The sequence below is a fragment of the Sminthopsis crassicaudata genome, chromosome 1 (assembly GCF_048593235.1).
Source record: "Sminthopsis crassicaudata isolate SCR6 chromosome 1, ASM4859323v1, whole genome shotgun sequence".
Lineage (NCBI taxonomy): Eukaryota > Metazoa > Chordata > Mammalia > Dasyuromorphia > Dasyuridae > Sminthopsis > Sminthopsis crassicaudata.
In genome coordinates, this window is record NC_133617.1 from 629,418,624 (window position 1) to 629,446,217 (window position 27,594).

General features: G+C 37.6%; 1 protein-coding gene across 5 annotated transcripts in view; it reads left to right on the forward strand.

Moving 5' to 3' along the window:
* NSMCE1 (NSE1 homolog, SMC5-SMC6 complex component) overlaps positions 1–24,834 on the forward strand; it is a 66,737-nt gene extending 41,903 nt beyond the window's left edge. For all 5 annotated transcript variants that reach the window (XM_074282791.1, XM_074282789.1, XM_074282788.1 and 2 more), the window contains exons 3-8: positions 5,718–5,839; positions 11,170–11,247; positions 17,311–17,457; positions 21,984–22,097; positions 22,933–23,053; positions 24,565–24,834. In XM_074282791.1, the coding sequence (XP_074138892.1) occupies positions 5,718–5,839; positions 11,170–11,247; positions 17,311–17,457; positions 21,984–22,097; positions 22,933–23,053; positions 24,565–24,644 (662 nt within the window). In that variant the 3' untranslated portion in view covers positions 24,645–24,834. The remainder of the gene's footprint in view (positions 1–5,717; positions 5,840–11,169; positions 11,248–17,310; positions 17,458–21,983; positions 22,098–22,932; positions 23,054–24,564) is intronic.
* The last annotated feature ends 2,760 nt before the right edge of the window (positions 24,835–27,594 follow it).

Below are 27,594 nucleotides of genomic sequence, written 5' to 3' on the forward strand. Positions count from 1 at the left end.
AAGACCTAGTCTTTCTTTGTTGGCTCCTTTTTCACTCTCATCATTTGTAGCCACTCCCTCCACCAGGGCAGATAGTCTGATGAGAATTAGATAAAGAGTATCTAGATGAATTTAGGTTTAATTGAGGTCTATTGGCAGGTTCTGGGTATAGGGAGTCAAATAGAGCTCCCCCGCAACCCCTTTGGATTCGGCGCAAAGATACAAAGTTAAGTGAGGTCTAGTAGCGGCGCAAGAGTCCCCTGTAAAGGAATTTACAGACCTGAAAACCTAGATTGATAAAAGAGATTTATTGTGGGGTTTGGAAGTAAGGTTAAAAGGATGAAAGACACCAGGGCCAGGGCTGGCACTGGTGGGCAGAAATCCTTGACATAGCCAGTGTAAGGATGCCATGTTTGGGACTTTTGCAAAGAGTGGACTCCAGTTTTGCCCTTTTTATAATAGGGGGGCTTTTGGTAATCTGAAGGGGCTCGTGGGTAGAGTCCCAGATTGGCCTCTGGCTTGAGCTTCAGCCAGGACTAGAATTTGAATAGAATTCCATGGGCTTTAGATAAGGAGGAAGCTGTTTGTGCTTGGGGTGGGGGTTGGGAAACCTGAGAGATCATTAGAATGGGGGCTGGGACAGCCCACAGTGGCTCAGATCCAATGGGGGCTGGGAGAGCCCGCATATCTCTTATTGGAATTCATGGGGGTTGGGAATCAGAAAGGAATCTTAACCCACATTAAGTCCACTGTGCCTTGCTACATCATCTGCAAAATTGACATACTACTTATTGGGCAAATTACTTAAAATCTCCTTGGCATCTGTTTGCTTGTTTATAAGTGAGTGGGGAGTTGGTCTAGATGGCTTCTAAAGGACCTTCCAGCCCCCTATCTTTGAACCCTTCCATTTCATGATGAGACACTAGAGCATGGGTGGTATTATGTTTAATTTGGCGGCAGGCGATACTAGTTTTTTACTTCTGGGTTCTTGGCTTTGATGAAAGATAGCTGATCTGTCGATAAGTAACTTTGGGCTTCTGCGGCTACTGCTAGAGGGTGTTGGGACTTTTGCTTTTCCCACTGTAACCCTGTTAAGTCAGTAAGATCTTGCTTTAACTTATACTTAAAATTGCATTTCAGATGAAGTATTGTTATTGTTAAAATGTTGAATTGCTGAAGTAGAAAACCACTTAAATCAGTGAGAGACTTCATTGTGGAAGCTGTGGCAGAGTTGTTTGCTTCACACTAGGTGTCATGGAGGTAGCTAGGAACTCTGCTGCTATAGTCACAAGAATGTAGGGCTTGGGGCCCCACAGGGAAGCTATGAATACATTCTCTGATTTATCTTCACTCTACCTAGTTTACTCTAGACGGAAAGATATATATGGGCCTATAGTATTTATTAGCAAAGCAAACACATCTCTAGAACAGGTTCATGGTCTGACTTTGGTTAGTGTTGAAGAGAATGTTTGCTGATTTTCTTCCATTGAAAAGCCTCTCTTTTCTAACTCAAGTTAAATCAGAAGTCTCAGGTCGGTGTTTTAGTGGAAAAGCAATGAGAGCTGGGTTTAAATCTCAGTTCCTATTATCTCTGTAAACTTAGGAAGATCATTTCTCTTGATGATCATTATTTCAATTATCTTCTCAATGCAGATGATTATCAGCTCTATTTTTTCAACCCTAATCTCTGCTGACCTCCAGTCTCATGTCTCCAAGGCTTCCTTGGACATAATGAACTGATGACTGTAGAAATCATACACTCACCATGTCCAGAGCTGACTTTGTGTTCTTTACCTCTAACCCTTCTCTTCTTCCCAAGTTCCCTAGTGTTCAGGGTCCCACAATCCCTCACAATCATCTAGACATTTGCAAACTAGGTGTTATCCATGACTTCTTTCTCATCCTCTATATCCATTCTGTCACCAAGGCCTGTCAGTGTCACCTTTGAGATACTGCCAACTGTGCCCCCTTCTCTCCTTTGACCCTGCCATCACCTTCACCTCACAGCTGGATTTTCAGTAACCTGATGATTGGTCTTCTTTCCTCAGTCAATTTTTTTCTCAGTCCAGTCTATCCTCCATTCATTCGGCTATGAGATTGATAAAGTGTAAGTTCCTTCCCAACACACCCTCTTCCTCTCCATTCAGTCAGTGGCCATGGTTCCTTGCTCCTTCTAGGATTAACTATTAGAGCCTCATTTTGACTTTGGGCCTTGTGTCTTCTAAATACTTTCTGGTCTTCTGACACTTGGCTTCTCTTCCCTTCCTTCTTTTCTCTCCTCCCCAATTGACACTCTAATCTTTGCTTTTCCCCATCTCCCAACTCTGGGTGTTTTCACTGACTAGCCCCCATGTCTGGAATGCTTTTGCTCCTCATTTGCAACTCAGTTCCCCCGGCTTCTTTAAAGTCTCAGCTAAAATTCTACATTCTGCAGAAAGTCTTTGCTGATCCGTCTTAATTTCAAAGAGAATGCACTAGAATTATCTGTGGTTTATTTTATTTGTATCTTGTTTGTTCCTAGCTGTTCATAGGATTGCCTCCTCCATAAGACTGTGAGCTCCTAGAGAGCAGGGACAGTTTTGGGGTTTCTTTGTATCCCAGTACTTAACACAGTGCAGGCACATAGGAAGTGGTTTTTGTTTGTTTGTTTTGGGCTAGGCAGTTGGGGTTAAGTGACTTGTCCAGAGTCACATAGCAAGTGAGTGTTAAGTGTCTGGGACCAGATTTGAACTCAGATATGATTCCAGAGTTGGTGCTCTATCCATTTGCTACCTCCCTGCAATGTAATTATTTTATTAAAGTCTTGTTGACTTGTCCTCACCTTTTTAGTTGTCAGTATTTTCATCTATAGATTGGGATATTGAGGTCTACTTATCCCACTGGATTGTTGTGAGGATGTACATTTGATCCAGTGCTGTCTAAATATGAGTCTAATTGTGAGTTTTTGTTGCTATTCCTCCAAGAAGCCTTCCTTGATTCTGCATAAGAATAATAATGGCTATCAATTTGACAGTGCTTCAAGGTTACAAAACATTTTATATATGTTATCTCATTTGATTCTTATAACAGTCCATGAGGGATTGATATCTTCATTTTATAGATGGAAAAAATAAGGCACAGAGCCCTTAGCAACTTATTCTTGTCCAGAACTGATCTTGTGTTCATTACCTCCAATCTTCTTCTTCCCAAGTTCCCTAGTATTGTTCAAGGTCCCACAATCCTTCACAGTCATCCAGGCATTTGCAAACTGGGTGCTATCCATGACTTCTTTCTTATTCCCTATATCCAATCTGTTATCAAGGCCTATTTTTAAGAGATGGGATTAGAACCCTCGTGTTTCTAAACCCAGCATTGTCTCTATCATACCATATTAATTTTTCCTAGACTGTCCATCAGCAGAGAGTTAGACTTACCAATTTTAGAGAGGTTCATCACTTGATGGTTGATCCCCAGATGATGAATACCTCAAATCACAAAAAGGGGCAATATGGAATAGGCTGTAACTGGCATTAGGGGAAGCAGTCAGTGCCCATCCCAACAACATCTTAGAGACCCTTGGAATAAGGTTTGCAATATCTGCCTTGGCAACATGCTCCACAGAGTAAGCCTTAGAAAGCCTGGTCTGTTTAATACCTTCATTTTCTAGTGGCCTTTTGAAAACTGGAAGTCATTTCCCTTGATTATCCACCAACTTCTTATGCTCACACAATCTCAAATACGTCCAGAAACTTAATCTAGCTCTATTTGAAAGTGAGTTTTCCACTTTCATTGGATCTCTCCATTGATCCTGTCATACTTTGCCTTATTTTGTGTCCATGTTATATCTCTTCTATTAGATTGAAAGCTCTTTGAGTGTAGAAATTGTGGTTTTCATTTGTTTTTCCTCTCTGTACCTTCCTTTAGCACTTTGTACATAGATCTTTAACATAGGGTGAATCAAATTGAATTGATTTATATGGCAGATATTTTTTGTAATTACATCTGTATTAGCAACTTAATGGCTCAGTGTACAGACTATTGGGCCTGGAGTCAGGGAGACTTGACTGCAAATCCAGCCCCAGACATCAGCTGTATGATCTTGGGCCAATGATTTAACTCTGTTTGCCCTAGTTTCTCCATTTATAAAATGGGTGTGATAATGTCACCTATATTCCAGGGTGGTTGTAAGGATCAAATGAGATATTTGTAAAATGCTTAGCATAGTGCTTGGCATATAGTAGGTGCTATATGTAATGTTCTGTTTCTCTAAATTGTAATCCTTTTCTGGGGGCAGGTTTCTTGGGGAGTTTCTGGAGGCAGCCTTAGTTTCAGTTGAGTTCAATAATCCCAAAATGTAGCCAGGAGTTAAAGTCCTTTACCGTCTCTTTCCAAATCTTATCTCCAGATCCTTTATTTTCTCCTTTAAGTCTTATCTCCTTCACTTGGGGCTCAGCTAGCTTTCTTAGAGGGCTCTCTCTTTGATTCCCAAGAGCTCTTATCCAAATGTCTCCAAATTCAAAGGTCTGTCCTTTAGCCTCCAGCCAGCTTCAGCCTCTCGTCCTCCTAATGTCTCCAGCCAGCACCACGGTGGAGTCTCAAATGACTCTGGACTCTGAATCTCCTAGAGTGTGGGAATCAGACTCCGCCTCCGAGAGTGGGCTTGTGGGTACTCCCTGGGTTTGTGGGAGCTCCTTAAAAGTATGCTCTCTTAAAGGTGTGAATCTCATGGAATTCTAGTAAATACATTACTGAACTAGAAAACTGTTAAGTACCATGCTAAATTAGATAATTAATGTCTCTATCCATTACAGTGACTTAGCACTTTGTAAGAATCCTAACAGCTATATGTATGTTTACATCCCTATTCAGTTTGGTCAGTAGTAAAATCCAGGGGAGAATACAATAACTCATTATTACCCATCTCTCTATTTCTAGACAACTTTCATCAGATCTTAGGGTTTCCCTGGTTCTTTTCTTCACCCAGTTTTTCAAGTTTGGAAACAATCTGGTAGCATAGTAGAAAATTAGAATTGGATATGAATTCAGATCCTTACTCATACACTTACTAGTGACCCTGGCCAAGTCACTTAATCTCTGCTGTGTATGGGGGAAAGAGAAGCATTTATTTGTTGCTTACTATATTCCAAGTACTGTGCTAAGTATTGGGGATGCAAATACAGGCAAGCAAGATAGCTTCTTCCCTTAAGGAACTTACATTCGAATGAGAGATGGTAATATATAAAGGATGCAAGAAGGAGGGGAAAAAAAAGTTGATATGCATGAAAAATAGCACTTAACTTACAGGGTTGTTGTGAGGATCAAATGATAGAACATCCAGTGTGCAAACCATAAAGCACTGTAGGAACATTATGATTGTTGTTATTTTGGGGGAGTAGGATATGATAGGAGAACACGAATCCTATGGCTACAATCATATTATCATTCCCTAATATATACAAAGCACAAGCAGTTAAAACACCTTCAGTTCCATTCAGTAGTGGTGGGAATAATTGGGAGGGGGGTTTGGGGTGGTGGGAAGGATGCAGTTCTGGCTTAGGTTACAATAGAAAAGAATATATTTCTAGGAAAATCCCATTTGGTTTGTCTAGAAACCTGTTCTTCTAATTTTCCCATTCATAGACATTTTTGAGAGTTGGGAGGTGCTTTCTAGTTAGAGAAATTGTGGTTAGAGGTAGAGGGAAAGATTGAGAGGTGAAAGATGTTTTGATTCATACTTTTTTTTTGTTATGAATTTTCAGTGTACTATGCGCATGACAAATTGGATGACTTCATTGGCATTATTAACACATTTCTACGTCCTTTGTTTATGGAAATCAGGAAAGGACGCTCAGAAGATAACGGGAAGATATTTTATGCTCTGGTAAGTGCGTGGCTGAGTGCCCCCTTGTGGAGTAGGCCTGCATGCAAAATCGAGGCCAGATGCTGTTTTCCTCCCTGGTCAGAGCGCACATGGCCTGGCTTATCCAGCCCTGACTTTGCTGCTTTGGGTGTGGACAAGGAGAGGGGAAGGGAATGGGGTTATGGAATCATGATGGTTGGAGCTGAAGTGGGTCTTCCAGATCATCTGTCCCAGCCTCCACTGCTAGTGTTCAGTGCTTTCAGTCCTGCCCGACTCTGATCCCATTTGGGGTTTCCTTCAGGGGTTTGCCATTTCTTGCTCCAGCTCATTTTTCAGGTGAGAAAACTGAGGCAAATGGGGACAAACTAGAACCTTTCCCAGTAAAATCAGGAGTGAAACAAGCTTGCCCACTATCACCATTACTATTTAATATTGTATTAGAAATGCTAGCTTCGGCAATAAGAGAAGGAAAAGAGATTAAAGGGATTAGAGTAGGTAAGAGGAAACCAAATTATCACGCTCTGCAAATGAGATGATGTTATACTTAGAGAAAACTGAGGTGAACAGGGTTTAGTGGCTTGTTAGATTTGGACTCTTGTAGATGAGTCTTCCTGTCTCCAGGCCTGGCACTTTATACATTGTGCCATCTAGTTGCCCCTCTTACCTCTTTACAGATATGGAAATGAAGCTTCATGGGAAGAGATGACTTTCTAAGATCACTGAGCTGATTAATGAAAGGAGCAGGACACAAATCAGGTCCACTGACTTTCTGAATATTTTTCATACTACCCTATTGTCAAACTTCCTATAGATCTGTTGATCTTCTGAATATTTTCTCTGTTATATCATGCTCTCTCCCTGGACCACAGACCTGGACCACAGGATTATAGGGTTTACATTTGTAAGGGATTTAGCAATCACCTGGGCTAAATACCTCATTTTACAAATAAGGCCCAGAGCCATTAAGTCACCTGCCTAAAGTCACACAGGTGGTAAGAAAATAACAGTAACCCCTACAGTGATTATTGGCATTTCCATAGTACTTCAAAGTTTACTCAAAGTATTCTTCACAACTACCTTTAAGTATTATTATCCAAGTGTGATTATCTACTTTGTGCTATTCCGAGGGATATTGTTTATTTTGTTTCTTCCCCCACCTCATATTCCTTTACATGGCTATGAAAGTTCATTTTTTTTTTTTTTTTTAGTAGTTTAAGAGATCCCCCCAAATATATGGAATTTTGGGACCAGAGGAGGATATTCTTGCCTAAAGCCAGTATGCCAAACTTGTGAAAAGAACCACTCTCTGTTGTATTTTTATTGTTTCTATTTGTCCTTCAGATTAGGAAGGGAAAATGTGAGCCCTGAGATGAGCTGGAAGTTTGGCCCTAAAGGGAATGGGGAATGGGAGAGGGAGGAAAGAAAAAAGAGAGAGAAAGAGACAGCAGAGAGACAGAGAGAAACAGACACATACAAAGACAGGCAAGCCCCTAAGGCTATTTTATCTCTTGTTGCCCCTTGGGAGGTTTAACCAGGGCTTCTGAATTAGATTGCTGTAGGTAAAGGACCAGGTGACTTAAATCTTCTAGACTTAAAGTTGTTCTTAAGAGTTTGTTGTGATCTTAGCCAGTTCTTAGAGAGTCACCGAGGAAGAGGGATGATTTTAACACTAATATTTTGTGGAAACCCTGCTTTTCCCTGCCCAAAGGTCCCCAAATCATCCTCTCATTGAGATCTCTTCTAATTCTAGAATCAGCTCTAGAGTAGACTCTTTAAAATGGATTGTGACCAGACTAGATTTGGTGAAGTCCTTTTTTTTAGGTCACTCTGGAATTACTCTGTATTTAGGGCTCTTGGAACAAAAAGGGATAGGGAATTTGTCCTGGCTTAGAGGAAACTTTTACTTTCATTTATGTCTAAAACCAATGGCCCTATTTTACCTGAGGTACATTGCAAACTTGAAATATATAGCAAATATGATGTGTACAGAATGACTAAACTATAGTGTTATTGTCCTGGACTGCTGTTTATCTGGGGTCAGAGCTATTAACAGTAATTCACTAGGGAAAAGCCTTCAGTTTTAGATTTCAATACTTATTAGTAAGAAATAAAGTATAAGTTGCAAATTTATTTTTAATGAGTCATTATGATAACCATCTCCAGCAACAGACATTATATAACTTCATCTGGGAAGGGTTGGACTTAAGATATTGTATCAATACTAAAATGATCGTGAAAACCAGAAGTAGTAATTAAGATTTGTCTGACCAGAAAACACTTGTGACCAAAGTGAATAGAAATCAACAGTCCTCTGGCTGAGGTACATTTCACAAATAGGAACCTGAGTAACACGTACTTTAAATTAATATTTTTTGGGAAACTCTCAATCATTGTTTTGTACAAGTTAAAAAATATATGAAAAACTTCAAAAATGTCTTCTTCCTACTTTTCTTTTTACTTCCAGAGCTGCCTATTCTATTGTATAACATTTAGGAGTTGAGTCTCAGTATTGTTCTGAAATGTCAATTCATCTTATAGTATTAAAAATATACTCCAATCACCTATGCCAGTCTGAGTCTTTCCCTATAGGTTATAAGGAAGAGAGAGTTTATATATATATATATATATATATATATATATATATATATATATATATATATATATATATATATATATATATGTTATAAGGAGAGGGAGGGGAATGGGTTTTTGGAAGAAGCCATTTTATATTCTTTCTATTTCCTATTGTTTCTAGCAGTCAAAACTTAGAAAACTTCAGATCTCTGTGTTGCTTCAGGGTTAGAAGTAGAGGGGAAGCTGTAAGAAAGGCAGGAAGGCTAGTGATGTGTCTGATCTTTGGCAAGTCCTTCTGAGTTTCAGTCTTCATTTTTAACATGAAGGATCTGGGAGATCCTTTCCACCTTCAGATTCTATCTCCACCTAGATGAGGTTCCAGTTTTGATAGTATTTATGGGAAACACCTACAGTAGGAGGTTGTAGATCTCTATTTGAATTTTACCTCTTCCCATGACTAGCAGAGGGATTGTTTGCCATCTGAACCTCAGCATTCACTTCCAAAAAATGAGGGGATTAGATCAGATCATTTCTAAGGATTTTTCCTTTTCCAATAGTGTCTATGATACTAATATAATATTGCAGGAGCAATTAAACTGACATTCAGGGGCTGACCTCGGATTCTGATCATGTTTTTAGGGGAAAATGGATTTCAAGTTGCAAAATACTAACTTCCGTGAGTTACAAATAAATTCTTTGAACTTGGCTAATTTCAAAGTACTTTTAGAACTGTCTCTAAATATAGGAGTTGCTGCCATAAGAGAGTGGCAATAACACAACTTTTAACAACAGAAATGGTCCTGTCTGTCATCTAAAGAATTCACTGGATATTCAAAATGTTTTAAGTATAAAATCCCACTAAATTTACTGAAACTAAGTGTAATTCAGTGAAGTTGAGGTATAGTTGTCTATGTAATTGTGATTATTCATTAAGAAAACAAGGCATAAATGAGAATTCATTTGTTAGCAGGATAATTGAATAGGAATTAAAACTGAGATCAGTCTAAACACTTCTCATCTTCTAGAATTTGAATCCTGAGCTGAAAGAATACATGGGATTTGCTGAAGGCCACATAATGATTAAATAGTAGAGATTGCCTTTAACTCCAGATATTCTATTTCAAAACTAGTGCTAATTCTTATATGCTTTACAGCTAAAAGCCTTTGCTGTTTTAATTTATAATATCTATGCATTGGCCTGGAGTAAGGAACTCCACCTGGGGCACTGAATAATTTTGGACAAACCACTATGGTTTGGGACATTGTAGTAGACTTAATTCTTTCTGAATTGAAGGTTAGTTTGGATGATCTCTGAAGTTCCCTACAAACTCTGACCCAATTTAAAAAATAGTTATATTAATTTTTTTCATTCAGGAAAAATCTACTTCTTTCCTATACACCCCTCTTCTCCTTCATCAATTGAGAACAAGAGAAAAACAAATTCTTGTATAATCAAGCAAAATATGTTTCTTCATTATCTATGTCCAAATAATATGTTTCATTCTCTGTTCTTAACCCTTTACCTCATTAGGAAGTACGTGGCATATTTTATTATTAGTCCTCTGAAATCCTAGTTGGTTATTACCTGATCAGAGTTCCTAATTCTTTTAAAGTTGTTTGTATTTTTCATATTGCCATTGCATATATGGTTTTCCTGGTTCTATTTGCTTTACTTGGTATTAGTTCCTATAAGTCTTCTCATCTTTCTCTGAAATCATCTCCATTTTTTCAGCATAATAATATTGTATCACATTTATATATTTAACTTTTTCAACCATCTCCCAATTTGTGGGCTCTCTTTCAAATTTCCATTCTTGCCTCTTCATTTATTTTGCATAGACCTGATCCCTCCCTCCATCTACTCTCCTAATTCCCCCTTCTCCTTTTCCCTCCTATTTCCATATTGAGTGAAATCATTTCTATACCCAAACTCTGTATAGGTGTATATATTCTCTCCTTTGTTTAAATGAGAGTGAAGTTCAAGTTTCACCTCCTTCCTTTACTGCATCTTCCTTGTTTTTATAGTGAACATATATACTTCACTTATATGTGAGATATAAGCATGTGAGATAATCCCCCCCCCCTTTCCCCTCTACCTGCAGTATATTTCTTTCTCCCTTTTCATTCTTCTCTTAAGGCATTAAGAATAATGTTTTTAAATGCATAAAATAAAATACGTGATATTACAAAGGAAACTAATTATATTGAAACATAATTATAATATTAGATTTCATAACCCTCTACCTCTTTCAGATTCAGAACTTCTGCTTTAGGAGACATAACAGTGCATTGGAGTCAGCTCTGCCAATTGTGACCTGGGGCAAATGACTTCCTATTCTCAGATTCATTATCCTTTTTTTTTTTTTTTTTGTAAAATGAAAAATTTATGCTAGATTTTTTCTAAAGTCTTTTCCAAGTTTAAAAAAAAAAAAGTTATTCGGGACAGCTAGGTGGTGCAGTGGATAGAGCATCAGCCTTGAATTCAGGAGGACCCCAGTTCAAATCTGGTCTCAGATACTTAACACTTCCTAGCTGTGTGACCCTGGGCAAGTCACTTAACCCCAGCCTGGGGGGGGGGGAAGTTATTCAATAACATGGAAATGTAACTGATTATGATAATAATTCACATTTTTGTATTATTGTAAGATTGACAAAGTGATATATGTAAAGCAAATATTATTGTAGACAAGGGCACTAAGACTCAAAGAAGTTGTACTACCCTACTAGTCATTAATGAAGGAACAAAAATTAACATTCAATGTGACTATTCTTTTTAGGTGAATCTTGCAATAACAGAAGCTACCAAAGTGGCATCTGACTATGCAGAAAATGAATTGGAATTATTTAAAAAAACTGTAAGTATCATCAAATATAATGATTGGGGAAAATTTTTATCTCTAAGTTTAAAAACTAATAAATAGTCCTTGGAGAATGATTAAAGGGATGCATGTCATTTTATTTTGACATATGATAATTAACTGAAGTAGTAATATATTCATATGAATGAAAAACTTTATTGAGGAAACTAATTTTCTCTTGTGAGATGAATTAGTATTAAATTAAAATCATTGGAGCTTTTTCAAAGAAGGGGTTAGGTTCCCAGCAATGATTGTTGTATGGTTTCTGGGGAGATTACTGACCAGCTGTCTTTGGAACACCTTATTATAATATAGAGATGACCCTAGATTCTCAATTAGTCAATCAACAAGCATTTATTCAATGCCTTTTATATACTAGAACTCTGTTAGGCACTGTGAATATAAAATCAAAAGTCCAACAGTCCTAGTGAACCGCTTAAAGTCTAGACTGGGGAAAAAACATGGCCTGATATGTATATACAAAAGAAATGAATAGATGAATTACAAAAGTGTTTATTAAGCATTTATGTGCAAAGCAACAGTGTAACGAGCTGTCGTCTCTAGAAGCTGCTGGATCGCTCTCTGGGAAGAGATCTGCTGTGTCTACTCAAATCTCTCAGACAGATTCTTCTTCCTGTAGTGAACCGTTGTCTCCAGGCAGTTGCTGTTAACTCTTGTCCTTAGAAGTGACTTCCCTTCCTGCAGAGAGCCCCGTCAAACCTGATGCAATTCAGAGTCTTCTTCTTGAATCTCCTCCAGCTCTTATCCTTCTCCAGGCCAATCTGCTCTCTGGGCCCAATGCTGTCTCTTTTATCCTCCCAGAGAATGGGCGTGGGATAATGCAAGGGCTTCTGGGAAGAACCACTTCAGCCAATGAGCTTGCTCCTTCTATCAAGTCATCCTGAGTTCTCACCTTGTAATTGTCCAGACAACCTGAATTCTCACCTTGTCACTGTCCAGACAACCTGAGTTCTCACCTAGTAATCTTAACATCTCCCCCTTTCTTTTGATTTAGAACATAGGACAGTCATGACCTTGAAACATAAATCCATCAATATGGGAAGTATTACAGATAATTACATAAATTACATAAGCACATAGTAACATAGTAACATAACACATGCTAGAAGTATATAACATAATCAAATAATCATAAATTGAAAATTTATAAATGTCCATAAGTCCATTGTCCATTAGTCTCATCTTGTGTGAGGAAGTCCAATGATTCCTGATGGTTTTAAAGTTCTTTAACAGTCTTTTTATTAGCCATGCTCTTTCAGTGTAAGATGTTTCTTATATCTTCTCCTTTATTTTGAGGTCTTTCTCTTTTTCTGTCTCTCTCTGATGGACAAGGCGAATATGACTCGTTGGCACCCATCTGATTCCTTCTTCATCTGTTTTCTTCTGTCTGTTAAAATACTAGCAAACCCTCTCTCCCAGGCAGTTAACCTATCTAATTTTCTTCTATTTACCACTTTCTAAATCTCTTCTCATCATCTGGCAATTACATTGGAGTTGTTTGCACTGGACACAGCCCTGTTGGTTTAAAAGGCCTGTATTCTCCCCAAGTGTAATCCATTTTTACAATCTGATTGCCTTTTGGCTCACTTATCAGGTAATCCCTTTCTGCCATGTGATTGCTTTTCTGCTGGTTGATTAAATCAGAGTCCTGGCCTTCTAAAGGTTCTTTGGGTGTAACATCAGCTGCCATCATGCCCCAAGTCTTTTTTGCCTGGGGCCCTGAACCTGGGCCCCTCATCCCATTTCCCTGAATTATTCTACACTCTGATGCCCAATGGAATCCTCTGTTGCATTTTGGACATGGGGTTTTAGGTCTTCTCTCACCCTGTCTTTTCACTGTATCTCCAAATCTACACTGAGCTCTTAGATGCCCAATTTTTCCACATTGAAAACATCGCCGAGTTTCTCTAGAAGGCCTTTGCCAGGAGGGACCCTGTCTTTCCACATTCATCATTGTCCGGGTGTAAAAAGCATTTGTTCCCACTGTAGCACAGCGTCTTATGATCTCCTCTAAAGGAGCATCTTTGTCTAATCCCCATATAATTCTTTTGCAAATCTCATTGGCATTTTCCTTAGCCAGATGTCTGGTCATTATTTCTGTAGCTGAATTTTCTCCAATAGTTCTTTTGACAGCAGTTTGCAAACGTCCCACAAAATCTGCAAAAGGTTCATTGGGACCTTGCTGTATTTTAGTGAAAGCCTCTCCACGATCTTTCTGTCCAGGAAGGACACCCCAAGCTTTTATTGCAGCCTTAGCAATTTGTTCATATATTGTCATGGTATAATGAATCTGTTCCGAATTCTCTCCATACTGACCTTCACCAGCTAAGTGCTCAAAAGTGAATTGTGTGTTAACTCCTATTTCCAAATTGCATCTGACTTGAATTTTACATAATTCATGAAATTCCGCAAGCCATAATAAATTTTCTCCAGGTTCCAGACATGTCCTTGCTATGGATTTCCAATCATTCGGGGTTAGGACTTCATAAGACAAACCATCTAGTAACATTTTGACATAAGCTGATGTAGCCCCATAAAGGGTACAACCTTTTTTCAAATCCTTAATTTTATTCAAATCTAAAGGTGCATATCTTCTCCTTTTTTTACCTACAGAATCAATCTCTTCAATCACAGGATATGCATGTATAAAATCACTTATATCCTGTCCTTCTCTCTTAGCTTTAACTAATGCTTTTTCTAATCTTGTCATAGGCTTAGGTTTCTTCACAGGCAATTCTGTTTGTGTTTCTGCCTCTTCCCCTCTTTCTTCCTCCATTTCTGAAGGTGGGGTTGATGCGGGCCTGTCAATAATCTGTTCTCTAGGCAGGGTTGAAGCTTCTTCAAGAGAATCATACCATAATTCCTCATTTAAATCCTCTTGCTCTAGGGAAAGATCTTGATCTTTCCTTTTTTCCTCACACTTCCTCCTCTGTTCATTTTTAAAACTTTTCCTTCTCCTACAACTTGCTTGATAGTTTAAGGCTAATTGAACTATGTTGTAGATATAAAATACTTCTGCAGAAATTGAACGAGGCCCATTTTTTGCTTGAAATTCTTTCATTTCATATCCCACTAGCTTCCATTTATCTACATCTATCTTTTCTTCCTCTAAGAACCAAGGAGATGTGCGTCTTAATGCAGCCAAGAGTTTAGCAATCTGTACCCAGGTTACAAGTAAACTCTGCTCCTCAATTATCTTGATTATACTCTCTATAGTACCACTCCTGAATGGAGCTGAGGTTGCGTCTGGGGCTGAGGTTGAGTCGGCTGAGGTCCAGGGATTGAATATAGCTAACATCTGCCCCATTTCAGCTATAAGAGATTCCTGGTTTAGCCCTTAACAAGTTAAGTTCCTTATTTATCTATTAGCACGCTCACTTAATCTTTAACAAAGTTTCCTCGTTACTCACGGTTCTGGGTCAGAGAGACTGAGATCTAGATCAGAAGCTTTTCCACTGGAATCAGGACCGTGTCTGTCCCTGTTCGGGCGCCAAATTGCGAAGGTCTGGTCTAGCTCTTCTTGTCAGGATAAGCAAAAGTCCTTGCCCCACGTTGGGCGCCAAATGTAACGAGCTGTCGTCTCTAGAAGCTGCTGGATCGCTCTCTGGGAAGAGATCTGCTGTGTCTACTCAAATCTCTCAGACAGATTCTTCTTCCTGTAGTGAACCGTTGTCTCCAGGCAGTTGCTGTTAACTCTTGTCCTTAGAAGTGACTTCCCTTCCTGCAGAGAGCCCCGTCAAACCTGATGCAATTCAGAGTCTTCTTCTTGAATCTCCTCCAGCTCTTATCCTTCTCCAGGCCAATCTGCTCTCTGGGCCCAATGCTGTCTCTTTTATCCTCCCAGAGAATGGGCGTGGGATAATGCAAGGGCTTCTGGGAAGAACCACTTCAGCCAATGAGCTTGCTCCTTCTATCAAGTCATCCTGAGTTCTCACCTTGTAATTGTCCAGACAACCTGAATTCTCACCTTGTCACTGTCCAGACAACCTGAGTTCTCACCTAGTAATCTTAACACAACAGAAATACAAATAGAGGGCTAAGACAATCCTTGCTCTTGAGGTGTTCACATTCTACTGGAGGAAACCACACAAATAGGAGGTTTAGTTAAGCTGGAAGTTAGAAAGGAGCATCGATAGTCCTTTGTGGAGGGACAAAGAAGAAGGTAATGGATACTCTTTAATGTCATTTCCAGTGTCTGATGTTCAGCCATTTGATGGTACCAAAATCTTGGGTGGCAAGAACTTTCTTTTCTAGTTCTTCAATGGCTATGGCTCTAGCACTTGAAGGAGAGTTGCTAGGCTGCATTTACACAGGGGTTGCTTCCCATGATGATGGTTATGGATCACTGAGCTTTTGGGCTCAGCATCTTGAGCTGTCTTTATCAGGCCCTGAGAAGGTCTTCGAGGTGGTCTGACCTGCCTGATGCATACTGCCTCCCATCCCTCCCTCCAGGTGACATGCTGCTTCAGTTAGAATGGCTTGCCTGCCTTTTCGGAGGGGCAGTTGATTGGCAGTTGGTAAGAATGAGTAACCCTTAATTTTGGGGAAGTATACCAGCAGTTGAAAGGATCAGAAAAAGGTTTAGGTAGAAAGTAGTGCTTGAATTGAACCTTGAATGAAACATAGAATTCTTCAAGGCAGAGCGAGAATGAAGTGCATTCCAGATGAGGGGGCATTGCAATGGCAAATAGATGGGAGGAGCACTTGTGTGAAGCAGAGTAAAGGCCAGTTTGGCTGGACCATAGAGTGCAAGAAAGGGCTTTAATGTATAATAAGGCTGGAAAGACCGGGTGTGGCCAGCTGAGGAAGAGCCTTAAAAGTTAGAGGAGTTATGTTTCATTGTAGAGACAGGAGAAAACCCTGGTGTTTATTGAGTAGAGGAGTTTCATGATCATATGCTTAAGGAAAATCCTTTATTAGTTTTGTGAAAGATGAGGTGGAGCAGGGTGAAAAAGGGCAGAGAAGACAGAAACCAAAAATTTCAGTGTTCTAGCAAGAGGTGATAAGAGATTTCATTGAGGAGGTGGTGACGTGAGCATAGAGAGGGGGACAGATGTGGGAGATTTTGTGGAGATGGAAAGGACACAATTTGGCAACTGATTAATTATTTGTAGTGAGTGAGGAGTTGGTATGTGCTCTATTTGCAAACCTGAACGACAAGAAGGAACAACAGGTGCCCTTGACCAAAAGAGGGATGAGTTTCAGGGAGAAGATGCTGAATTCTGTTTTAAGATGCTTATGAAACATTCAGTTCCAAATGTATGCAGTAGGAAACTCATATGCTATTCCATCTTAGGAGAGTCATGTATCAGTTAGGAGTTAGCCTGGAGATGACAATAAAATATATATGAGCATGGATAGGTGTTAGGATTACAAGGAGCAAGGACTTAGGCTTATCCTGACAAGGACTTATTCTGAGCCCTTCAGAAGAGGGCCTTTGCATTTAAATATTTATTCTGAGCCCTTCAGAGGAGCTAGATTGGACCATCGCAGATAGGTTGTAAGCTGTGTCATTAGAGGGGATACTCACATTGATTACTTACATTTGAGTGTTTTGTTTGATTGTTTTACCATAATTTTCCCATGAGACAGATTATGATGTGAATTTTGCCCTGCCTAGAACAAGACAGGGCAAATTAATTCTGTTTGTGCTATTTTCTGATTTCTAAAATAAGATGTAAGGGCTAACAACTATCTTAAAGCATTTTTTCCTTTCATCTCTTTTTAAGAAATACAGGAACTAACAATGTAAACAATATTACCTATTATGTAAATACTACATAGTGCTTATAAAGTACATTACATAGAGTATTCATTTGATTTTCACAAACATCCAAGAGAAAAGTAGACAAGTACTATGTAGTCTATTTCAGTTGGGTTGCACAGACATTGCTAACATGTAAAATTAAGCCAGTTTTCCAATGGGACAGAAAAAAATAGGCTTCTTTGCATGTCTGCCAGTTTGGGACTTGATATCATGGTAAAAGTGGGTCAGAAATATCGACTTGAGATTTATTTACTGTAAAACATTTCTTGCAGATGGACTTGATTGTTGAATCAGAAAATGGCTATGCATCATCCACCAGTATTTTAAACCTGTCAGACAAACTTCAGAGCAAAAAAATGAGGAAGAAAGAAGTGGAACACGTACTCCAGAAGTTTGTTCAGGACAAGTGGCTTTCAGAAGTAAATTGCCCTCCAGGATGTACTGTGGCCATTTTTAAAGCTTTGATTGATTTTTAGGGCAAATAAGAGTTTTTTTCCAAAGTGCTGATTTAAGAACTCTAGTACTTTAGGAAAGAAAGCAAAACTAGACAAAGATTTTTCTACAGATTGTGCTTGAACATAAAGATACTTGCTCCTTTGGGGCTTTCAGTGCTGACACAAAACTTCTAAGTTCTGCATTTTGTAACAGTATGATAGCATTTTCAAGAAACCCCAGACAGGAGCACAGAAAGCAAGGTTCTTACCACAGATACCTCATTTATCAGCAGCTTCCTTCCAGTGAGTGTCTGGCGATTTTGTTGTATGTGGCCAGAATGACATGTTCTGTGTGGTGAGCATGCTGTACTTCCTCATGTGGTTTCTGGCCTACACACTGGACCTGCTGATACCACTGTCAGCCTCTTTTTCAAGGAAAGCTTACTTCTTAGTAGCCCTGCACACATAATTCATTGATGTCATGGAAGCTGGTTGATAATTTTTAGGGCATGTGATTAAAACAAGATAATATTATGGTGTTTTTTTTTTTTTTAAGCACTGAGCAGTTTGCATTTTGAGGAGCTAACTATGAAGACAGTATTTAATATTTATGAGTAAACAGGCAAATCCCCAAAATTTCAAGCCTGCAGAATGTTTAACCTAAGAATTAAATTTAACCTAGTGTGCTTTCTAGTATCAGGATTGCTTAATTTTAGAAGGGATCTCAGAGATGGGCGATTCAGATCTCCTTTTTTCATAGAGAAGTAAACTAAGACCCAGAGGAATATGGAATTGAAAGAAGTCTGATTTTGGAATCAGGTTCAGACCCCAGATTGCTGCTCAAGGGCAGGGAAAGGTACCTGCTTTGGTTCAAGTGCTGTGCTAAGTGGATTACATCTATTATCTCATTTGAACCTCTTCACAACCTTGTAAAATAGGTGCTGTTCTTATCAACATTTAATAATTGAGGAAACTGAGGAAGACTTTATGTGAGCAAGATCACACAGTTAGTGTCAGAATATTTTGGAACTTAATCTTCCAGACTGTAGATCCAGCATTCTAATCACTGAAACCCTTAGCTGATTAATGCTACTATTTGTGTGACCCTGCACAGATTTCTTTATCCTTCCAGACCCTGGCTTCCTTTATCTAAAAAAATGATCAGCCAGATTAGATTACTTAGGACCTTCCATCCTCATTCCTAGGATTCTGTATGATGCTGTGAATTATTCAGGGATGTGGCCAGTGGTAGAACCAGGATTTGAATTTGAGTCTCTTGAGTCCAGGACTTTATTGCCCAGTACTGTTTTGAATGTCTAGTAAGAATTAGGAACTAGTCTATAAATTTAGGAACTGAAGATTCCACATTCCCTCCCCCCAAACTCTTTCCTCTATTTTTCCATTCTATGGATTAAGAATTATTCTCCATCCCTTTTCTTCTGTTTCTTGTACTCCAGGGTAATAATAAAATCTTTCCAGAATGATGAGAAACCCCAGTGGTAAATTCAGAGAACCTGTGAGATGCAGGTCAGGTCAGGGCCACTGTGTTCTGATTGTGCACATAAACACACACCCCATTATATTAGTTGTGCAGCTCCAGTATTAATGATAATCATATCCCTTTCATACTTTAGAACAGTTAATACAAGCAGGTTAACAGAGCTGGATAAGTCATTTGGAGTCAGGAAGCCCTGAATTTGAATTTTCCCTCAAACATTTATTAGCTGTGTGAACCTGGGCAAGCCACTTAAGCAATTACCTCTCACAGCTGTTTTGACTGTCAAGTGAGATCCCCTCTGTGAAATACTTTGCAAACATCAAAATGCTCTATAGTTGTTAATTATTGTTTTCCTACTCTGTAGTATAATATCTCTAAGACATGAACATTTTTACTATTTGACACATTGATCAAGATAACAACATAAGTTTCATAAGAAACCTGAAATGGGAAGAAATTTAATATCAGGTGGTCAGTACATTTTGGGGATAGAAGGAAAAATGTTTGATCTCAGATTCTTTGATACCAAGACCCAGGGCTCTTTCCATTTCCAACTTTTCCTCCTGGAATCACATCCATCCCAGTTGTGCTGCTATCTCTCAAACCTTCTTTGGTCTGTCCTCAAATGTTTCTAGACCTATTTCCTCCTTTGTAAAATAGACAAGTTGCTTTAGGCAATCTCTAAGGACTCTGAACTTTCTCATACTTCCCAATGAAGTTACATGGCCAGAGACATCAAGAACCAAAGCAGGCTAAGATTTGACCGTAGGGATCAAACATATGTCTTCAAGGGAGAAAGTCTGGGTGACAGCACTGGCCCTGACAGTAGATGTGAGATCTTAGATAGCCTCTTGTCTTAGCTGACACCTTGTTTTCCCTGCATCTAAAATAAAGTATATTCAGTCACTTCCAAGGTCTCTTTCTACACAATCCAAATTTACAGAGCAGTTGTGCAGATAGTATTTTGTAAGGTGCTACTTAAATGGGAGCTTTTACTAATTAATTACAAAGAAGTGATCATTAAAATTCTTACTTTATGGTCAGAACCCCTCTCTAATCTTTTTTAGGCCCTCATCCTCTGTTTATTTGTATTTCAGGAAGCCCACCAAAGGATATTGCAGAAGTAGCCTTAGTTTGATTGGCCAGTTATGAGATCTTAGATAAGCCACAGCCTCTCCCTCTACTGTTTCTTCCTTTACAAAATCAATAATGTGATTTAGATCAAAGCTTCTTACACTTGGGTCTTATATCTGAATGTGGGAGTCGTGAAATTATGATTTATTATCAGTAAATGTTTGATTTGTATATTTATTTCATATACCTATGTACCTGAGGTCATATAAAAATTTCTTGGGCAAAAAGGAGTTGTGAGTGGAAAAAGTTTAAGAAGCTCTGATCTAGATAAGCTTCAAGGCCCCCTCACTTTAAACTCTTGAGATTTCTCTTGGTCCTCTGCCATTTTATATCCTGTGTTGTAAAATAAAAGGCTTTGAGACCTTCTGTGCCTCTTATTCCCATGCAGGTTTTTTTTTTTTTTTTTTTTTTTTTTTAATACACTAATCCTCATTTCAATAGCCTATCCTTATTTGATCAAGGCAACTATGATATTTGGGAGCAGAAGCAGTGAACACTTAGCTCATGGAATTCTGAAGTATGAATTCCATTGTAGGATCACAGGATTTATAAGACATCATCCCTTTGAAGAGCTGTAGAAAGTGAGGCTGGAAGATAGGAGATGTATCTCATGGTTAAGTTCACACAAATAGTATGTAACAAGGCTTCCCAAATTCAGATGCTCCTTTGCAGATCTAGAGCTTTTTTTCCACTGGGCTACATTGGTTAGTGTCTAAATATGTGTGCAATATGAGTCTTTTGGCAGTGATGTGGCTTTTCCCTGTCTCTTCAGGGAAAAGGTCAATGATAATTTTTTGTTTTCACCAGTCCTATAATTCTGTGTGCTCAGAAGATCTCAAAAGTCAAAGTGTCTCTAGTGCTTTCAATTTTTTGGCCTTAGTTGGACATGATTTTACTTAAGTGAAGAGATTTATAGGATTCTTGAATAAAATAGGAAATCAGTAAATGATCATTTTGAAGTGTTAATCCAGATATCATTATGGGGAACCTGTGTGTTCAAAACTGTGTGTAAATTATATATATATATATATATATATATATATATATATATGTACATATGCACACACATACATATATGTCAATTTACAATTTACAAAATGCTTTCTGATCATAATAGTACTGTGAAATTGAATTTCCATTTGAATATCCCCTTTTATAGATGAAGAAAACAGGTGAGAGCACTTGGCCTTCCTTTGTATAGCTTAAACAAAGATAGGTCTCACATCCAGATCAAACCACTCTACATTCAGTCTTATTTTTGTTATACTACCTTGCTTTTTCTCCTGAAATTCAATTTGCCTTTGAGAAGGCAAAAAAAAAAAAAAAAAAAATCCATTACAAGTGTATATAATCATGCAAAATCAATTAGCATAGTAGGTATACTCAAAAAATAAAAACAGCAAGAAAAAGAAATAGAAGAAAACATGCTTGAATTTGAGTCCCTCACTTCTCTCTCTGGAAATAGATAGCATGTTTTATCGTGAAATTTTTGGAACTGGTGTATGTTGATCAGTTACTAAGTTTTTCAAAGTTTATTATCTTTACAATATTGCCATTACTGTATAAATAGTTTTGATTCTGTACACTCACTCTGTATCAGCTCACATGAACCTTCCTACATTGCTTTTTCATAAATAAAATGATAGAAGGAATATGTATAATATGTTATGGCACTGTTTGGAATGGTGCCGTATTGCCTTTTGATGATAGGATATTATTTGATATTTCATTTCTCTGCAACTATATCTCAGTCTCAAGGACAAGGACTTATTTATTGACATTCCTTTTTAAATACCCCTTTCTCTCCCATCCCCCCAGTCCTGATCTTTCTACCATGAATCTTTAATAAATGCTTGTTTGGCTTTCACTATCTCTTTAGAGACATGGTGAATATACTTTACATACTCGCTGCATCATGGAATTGGATCAGTACATATGTGAAACATACCAAGATGTCAAAAAGTGCAACATCTGCCACAGCCTTGCCATTCAGGTAAATAATTATAAAGTTTTTAAACTGATCTTTGAGAATATTTCCCCCTTCATGATTACCAACCTGTATATAGACTTGTAGTAGTTCTACTGGGTGCTTTGAATTGCACAGACCTTTGATATCATAAGATAACCTATTAGCTTCTCTCTGGCCAAATTCTATCCAATAAAGATTAAGTCCCTATTTTGTGCCAGGTGCAGGTGGGGGGAAAACCCATTCTTCTAGTAATAAAATTCTCTTTATACTAGCACTGATTTCCTGCATATAATACTTTGTTCATAGTTCAAAATGTTGTAGATATTTTTGTTAGAATATTGTACAGTATATTTCTCATGCTATTTTCCCCCAAATAAATAGAACATTATTGCGCCAGGTCTGTCCCTCAAAGTTATTAGTCATTTTGGAAAGTACATGAAACTGCATGTCATGAGACAGTGAATCTAGTAGACTGATAAAACTCTAGATATGTGGTACATTTCTGACAGTGCTTAAAGAACATTTGTGGTAGTATGGTCAGCAAGAAAGGACATCATAGATTATCTAGTTGTATTAGTTTTAGTGAAGTGAAAATGGAGAACTTTCCCAAGACAACACACACAATTTGTGGGATTTACTCATAGATCCATTGCCAGACATACAATCTGTGGCTTAGCAAATAGAATCCTGATAGCAAAATGAGCTGAAGTGGTCCTAAAACTCTCAAAAGAAAATCCTTGATCACTAGAATGAATAACAATAATTATGGACACCCAAGGGAAAAGATATACTGTCCACTTTAAAATTTTAAGCAAAATGGAGAAATCAGACTTTTCATGATCAATCTTTCGCATTTCAGGGCCAGTTCTGTGAAACCTGTGGAATTAAAATGCATTTACCTTGCACTGCAAAGTATTTCAAATCTCAGCCTGAACCACGTTGTCCTCATTGTAATGATATTTGGCCTCATGACATAAGAGGTAGGATATCTCACTTGATTTGAACTTTGCCCTGGGCTTATTGGACTAGATCCCATATTACTAGTAGATTCATTGTGGACATCTTTATTTTCTTTATTTTTCTTACTATATTTTGTTTTCATATCATGTGCTTTTCCTAAAATCCTTATATTCCCGTCTAGAAAGCCTTTTATTATAATAAATAAAAATAAAAGGTTAGCACAGCTAATTAACATGTCATACAAGTGATATGCAATGTTTCAGACCCATTGCTCCTCACCTCCATAATAGTCCACTAGAAAGGAAGGAGGTATATTATTATTTTTCTTCTCTGGAACCAAGCTGTCATTATACTTCTGTAGCTTTGTTTCAGTTGTTTTGTTGTTCTATTTACATTGTGGTAATAATTGTATATAATTCTCTTGATTCTGCGTTATTTATATCACGTTATCAAAGTCTTCCCTATCCTTCTGTGCATTGATTGCATTGTTTTTAATAATACGATAATTTCTTATTACATTTGCCACAATTAATTTTTGCTATTCTAATAATTTAGTATTTAGCATTTGTATATTTAGTTTAGTTTTTTTTTTTCTTCTGTTACAGTTTTGCTGTAAATATTGTATTTATGTAGCTTTTCTTTTTGTCATTAACTTCCTTGGTATATAGGGAAATTAGTGACAAAAAGAAAGGCTATGTAGATATCAAATCCTTATCAAAGATATTTGATACAAAGATTATTTCCCCCAATAGACTACTTTCTTTATCCCTAGTTGTATTCAATTGTTTATGCAAAAGTTTTTTAATTTTATGTAATCAAAATTATTTTTCAACTCTGTTCTTTATTGCTATTAAAAACAACTCTGATCATAGCTGGAAATGGTACCTGATATAGTTATCTTATGATTTTTATAGTATGACCTTTAAAATTCAGGTCATAAATCCATTTTGATTTGTGATATATGGTATAGAATATTGGTCTAAACTGAATTTTTACCCAACTCCTTTCCAGTTTTACCAGTAATTATTGTTAAATAGGTAGCTCTCCTTAGGTAATATTAATTACTCTTTATTTTTTCTAGTCTGATTTGCTCTTCTTTTTTTTAACCAATGCTGAAATATTTTGATGATTCCTGCCCTATGTTATAATTTAGGATCACTGTACACATTTTTCATGTTAAAGATTTTAAGTGAGATGTAAATTTCTTGCTTCAGTATTATTAAAGTTATTATTTATTATTATTAAGTAATACTTTGCCTCAATATTATTAAAATTATTATTAAAGTATAATTGTCTGAAATTTCATTAGAGAAGGAGTTTGGGAAGATTTGCACCAACCTCACCAATGTTTTATTGGGAATCTGTTGAAAATCTGAAGTTTCCCTGAAATTTTTAGACTGGAGCTAAAAAACCAATTTAATGATACATATTAATGTAGTTCCTAGGAATATTCAGCATTAGAAAGTATCTGGAGCCACTTCGGTTATAAGAAAACAGCCTTTTAATCTTATCTGTGTTCTTTCTTATGCAGATTTAGTTCAGCCAGATTCCCATTTGTCACCCAGTATCCCAAGAACATCTAGAAGAGTCTCATCTTCAGAAACAAAGTGATGTTAAGAATTCAGTATTGAATCAGGATTTTCTACACTGGAGTTAATGTTCAGATGGTAAAAAAGATAAAATGTGTTAAATTGTTCTATTTTGAGCTAATTAATTCATTTTAATAGTTTTATATCAATTAAGCCCTGCTTATTTGTATTAACTTGCTAATAATCTAAGTAAAATAATTTTAATGAGCTGATGATTTTGGTATTTTTCTTGGTCTGTGCTCTGATACTGTTGATACATTGGTGTTTTGAAATAGGAATTAGTTTTGTTTTTCATAATTCACATTTCAGCTTAAGGAGTGTCGTACATCAGGGTTTAAATATATTTAAATTTAATTGAACTAAAATTGAATTATGTTACATTTGAAATCCTTTGTTTTTATTGAGTCAATATTCCTTTTCAGTACTTAATAAGTTGTTCCTTCTTTTCCATCCCTGTTTTTCCTAATGCTGAATCGGACTATAAGTGGCATTTGTACAAGACTGCTTTTTGAGTGGCTGAGATTGAGATTTTGGCTAGGAATGAGTTCCCAAAGGCAAGGTGGAACAGAGAGGTACCGCAGACCAGATATCTTAATCTTAGCTCGTTCCTTTGATCTGTCTTACTCTGTTTTCCCAATCCATTTTTCTCACTTTGTACCAAGCCTTGATTCCATGGTGCACAATGTTTCTAACTCATCAACCACCACCTTCTTGTCCTTTACCATTTGACTGAAGTAAAAAAGAAAAAAGTCGATTTATCCCTCTGTAATTTTATGGTAATAACCTCAGTAAAGCCTTCATTGCTGCTTGCCAGTCCTGCTCTACTCTTGTGCTCTTGTTGCCTTAATCTTATTCCATTGTGCAACTGTGTTTGCTCATACTTCAAGCTTTTATTCACGTTGCCATGGCCCACACTTAATGGCAGAGAACATTGCTTCATACTTCAGCAAAGCTATATACTAATGGAAATCCTTCATTTTCCTTCTCTGCAATTCAAAATTTCTCAGCATCACCCTTTTTTTTTGGTCACCTATTTCAGAGAAATAGGTAGCCTCAGTCCTTACTAAGACAACTTCTCCATCTGTGGCACTGTCCCAATCTCTTTTTGTCTTGTCTGAGAGCTTGTGCCAAAAAACCTCCCCCAACCTCATTGGCTTCCCTTGACTCTTCTCTGTGGTTAAGCTATCCTAAGCTCTCTCTTCTTCCTTTCATTACCATACTTCTTTAAAAAAAGATGTTTTTTTCCTCCATGCCTCCATTTCTTTACCCCCTTCATTCTTCTCCCTGCTTCCCTCAGTTCCTATGACATGACAGAAAAGCCTATTTCAGAAGTTGACAGTGTTGACTTCTAGTGTCAGATCCAGTGGCCTTTTATTTATTTATATATTTATTTTTTAAAAGCCTATACTTTCATTTTGAAGCACTTGACATTATTAGCAACTCCTACTTTCTGGACACATTTTCCTTCCAGAGACATGAGTACTAATGCTTCTGTCTCTTATATCAATTCTCATTTACTTAATCTTTTCCCTAATGTTCTGTCATTGCCTTTCCCTGTCAATAATTCCCTCTTTGGCTGATACATTCTTACTATATATATATATACATATGTAGATATTTACATACACGTATGCACACACATATACACATAGCTCCTTTCCTCCCCCCACCCCCAAGCAAGCTAAAGTTAAGATATGTATACATATGTAGATATATACATACAGGTACAAATTCACACCCCACGTTCACACATGGTTTTCCTGTCCCTGCTGACTCATTAAATTCTACTTCATAACTTGGCTTACTGTTATTTAGCCTACCTCTTCCCACCCACCAGGATCCCTCTCTTGTCTTCTTCCCTTTTACTTCTTTATAGATTTTGGAGGGCTGTTCTTCAGATCTGTTATTTTTCTTATGATATATTTCATATTCTGTTCTAATTTCTCATTCTTTATAATCTATTTTATTATTTCTTGGCCTCATAACTTCACTGGCTTCCCCTTGCCAAATTCTAATTTTCAGAGTTAGTTATTTTCATCTTTGAGACTTCTATCTCCTTTTTTAATTGGTTAACTTTTTTTTTTTTTTGGTATAATCTTGTTTTTTTCTTCAATGGTTTTATTTTCTTTCTTTAGTTTTTTTTCTCAATGTCTGTCATTATTTGATTTTTGAATTTTTTTGAGTTTTATAAAAATTCTCTCTGGGCAGGGAGGCCATTTCATGTTACTATTTAGGGTAGGTAGAAGTTTTTTTTTTTTTTTTTTTAATAGTGTCCTCCTCTGAAGATGAATCCTAGTCTTCCATATTCCCATAATGTTTCAATAATGGGGTTCTTCTTTGCTGGTTAATTTTTTTTTTAAATAAGAGGTATTAGTGTAAGCACCTCTAATTGGGGGGGGGGGAATACTGCCTCAAAATTCTCTGCAACACTCCATTCTGACCAGATATCCCAAACCAAGAGGCTCACCAGGGTGTCATCAGGTACTGGTTCCTTTTCACTTAGGGCTGTCTCAACAGCCCAGCTGGGCCTGGTGTTCCTAATCACTGGAGGTTCCCTCAGTCTTCCCAGACTCCACCAACAGTCCTGGAGGTAAAAGTGTCTGTGGTGGCTGCAGGGGTCTCCAGCCACAACCACATAAGCTGAGGGATCCCCAACAGATATTTGTGCAGAGCTAGCCAGGAGATATTTGTACTTCACAGGGGTTAATCTTGGCCTGGGGGCTGCCTCAAGTCTTCTTGGTTTTTCACCAGTCTAGGTTCACCTCGAGGTGCAAATTTGTTCTATTTGTGGGAGAAATCAAGGGAGCTTGACATTTACCAACCTACTCAGTCATCTTCCCAGAATCCTCCCCCCCACTTTTTATAAATTTCAACCAATCTGTGATACTCAAAACACATGTAGTGCCTTTCTTGCAGTTCACTTTGGGATAGCAAAAAGGTCTATCATTCTTCCTTCATGAAAAGACAACATG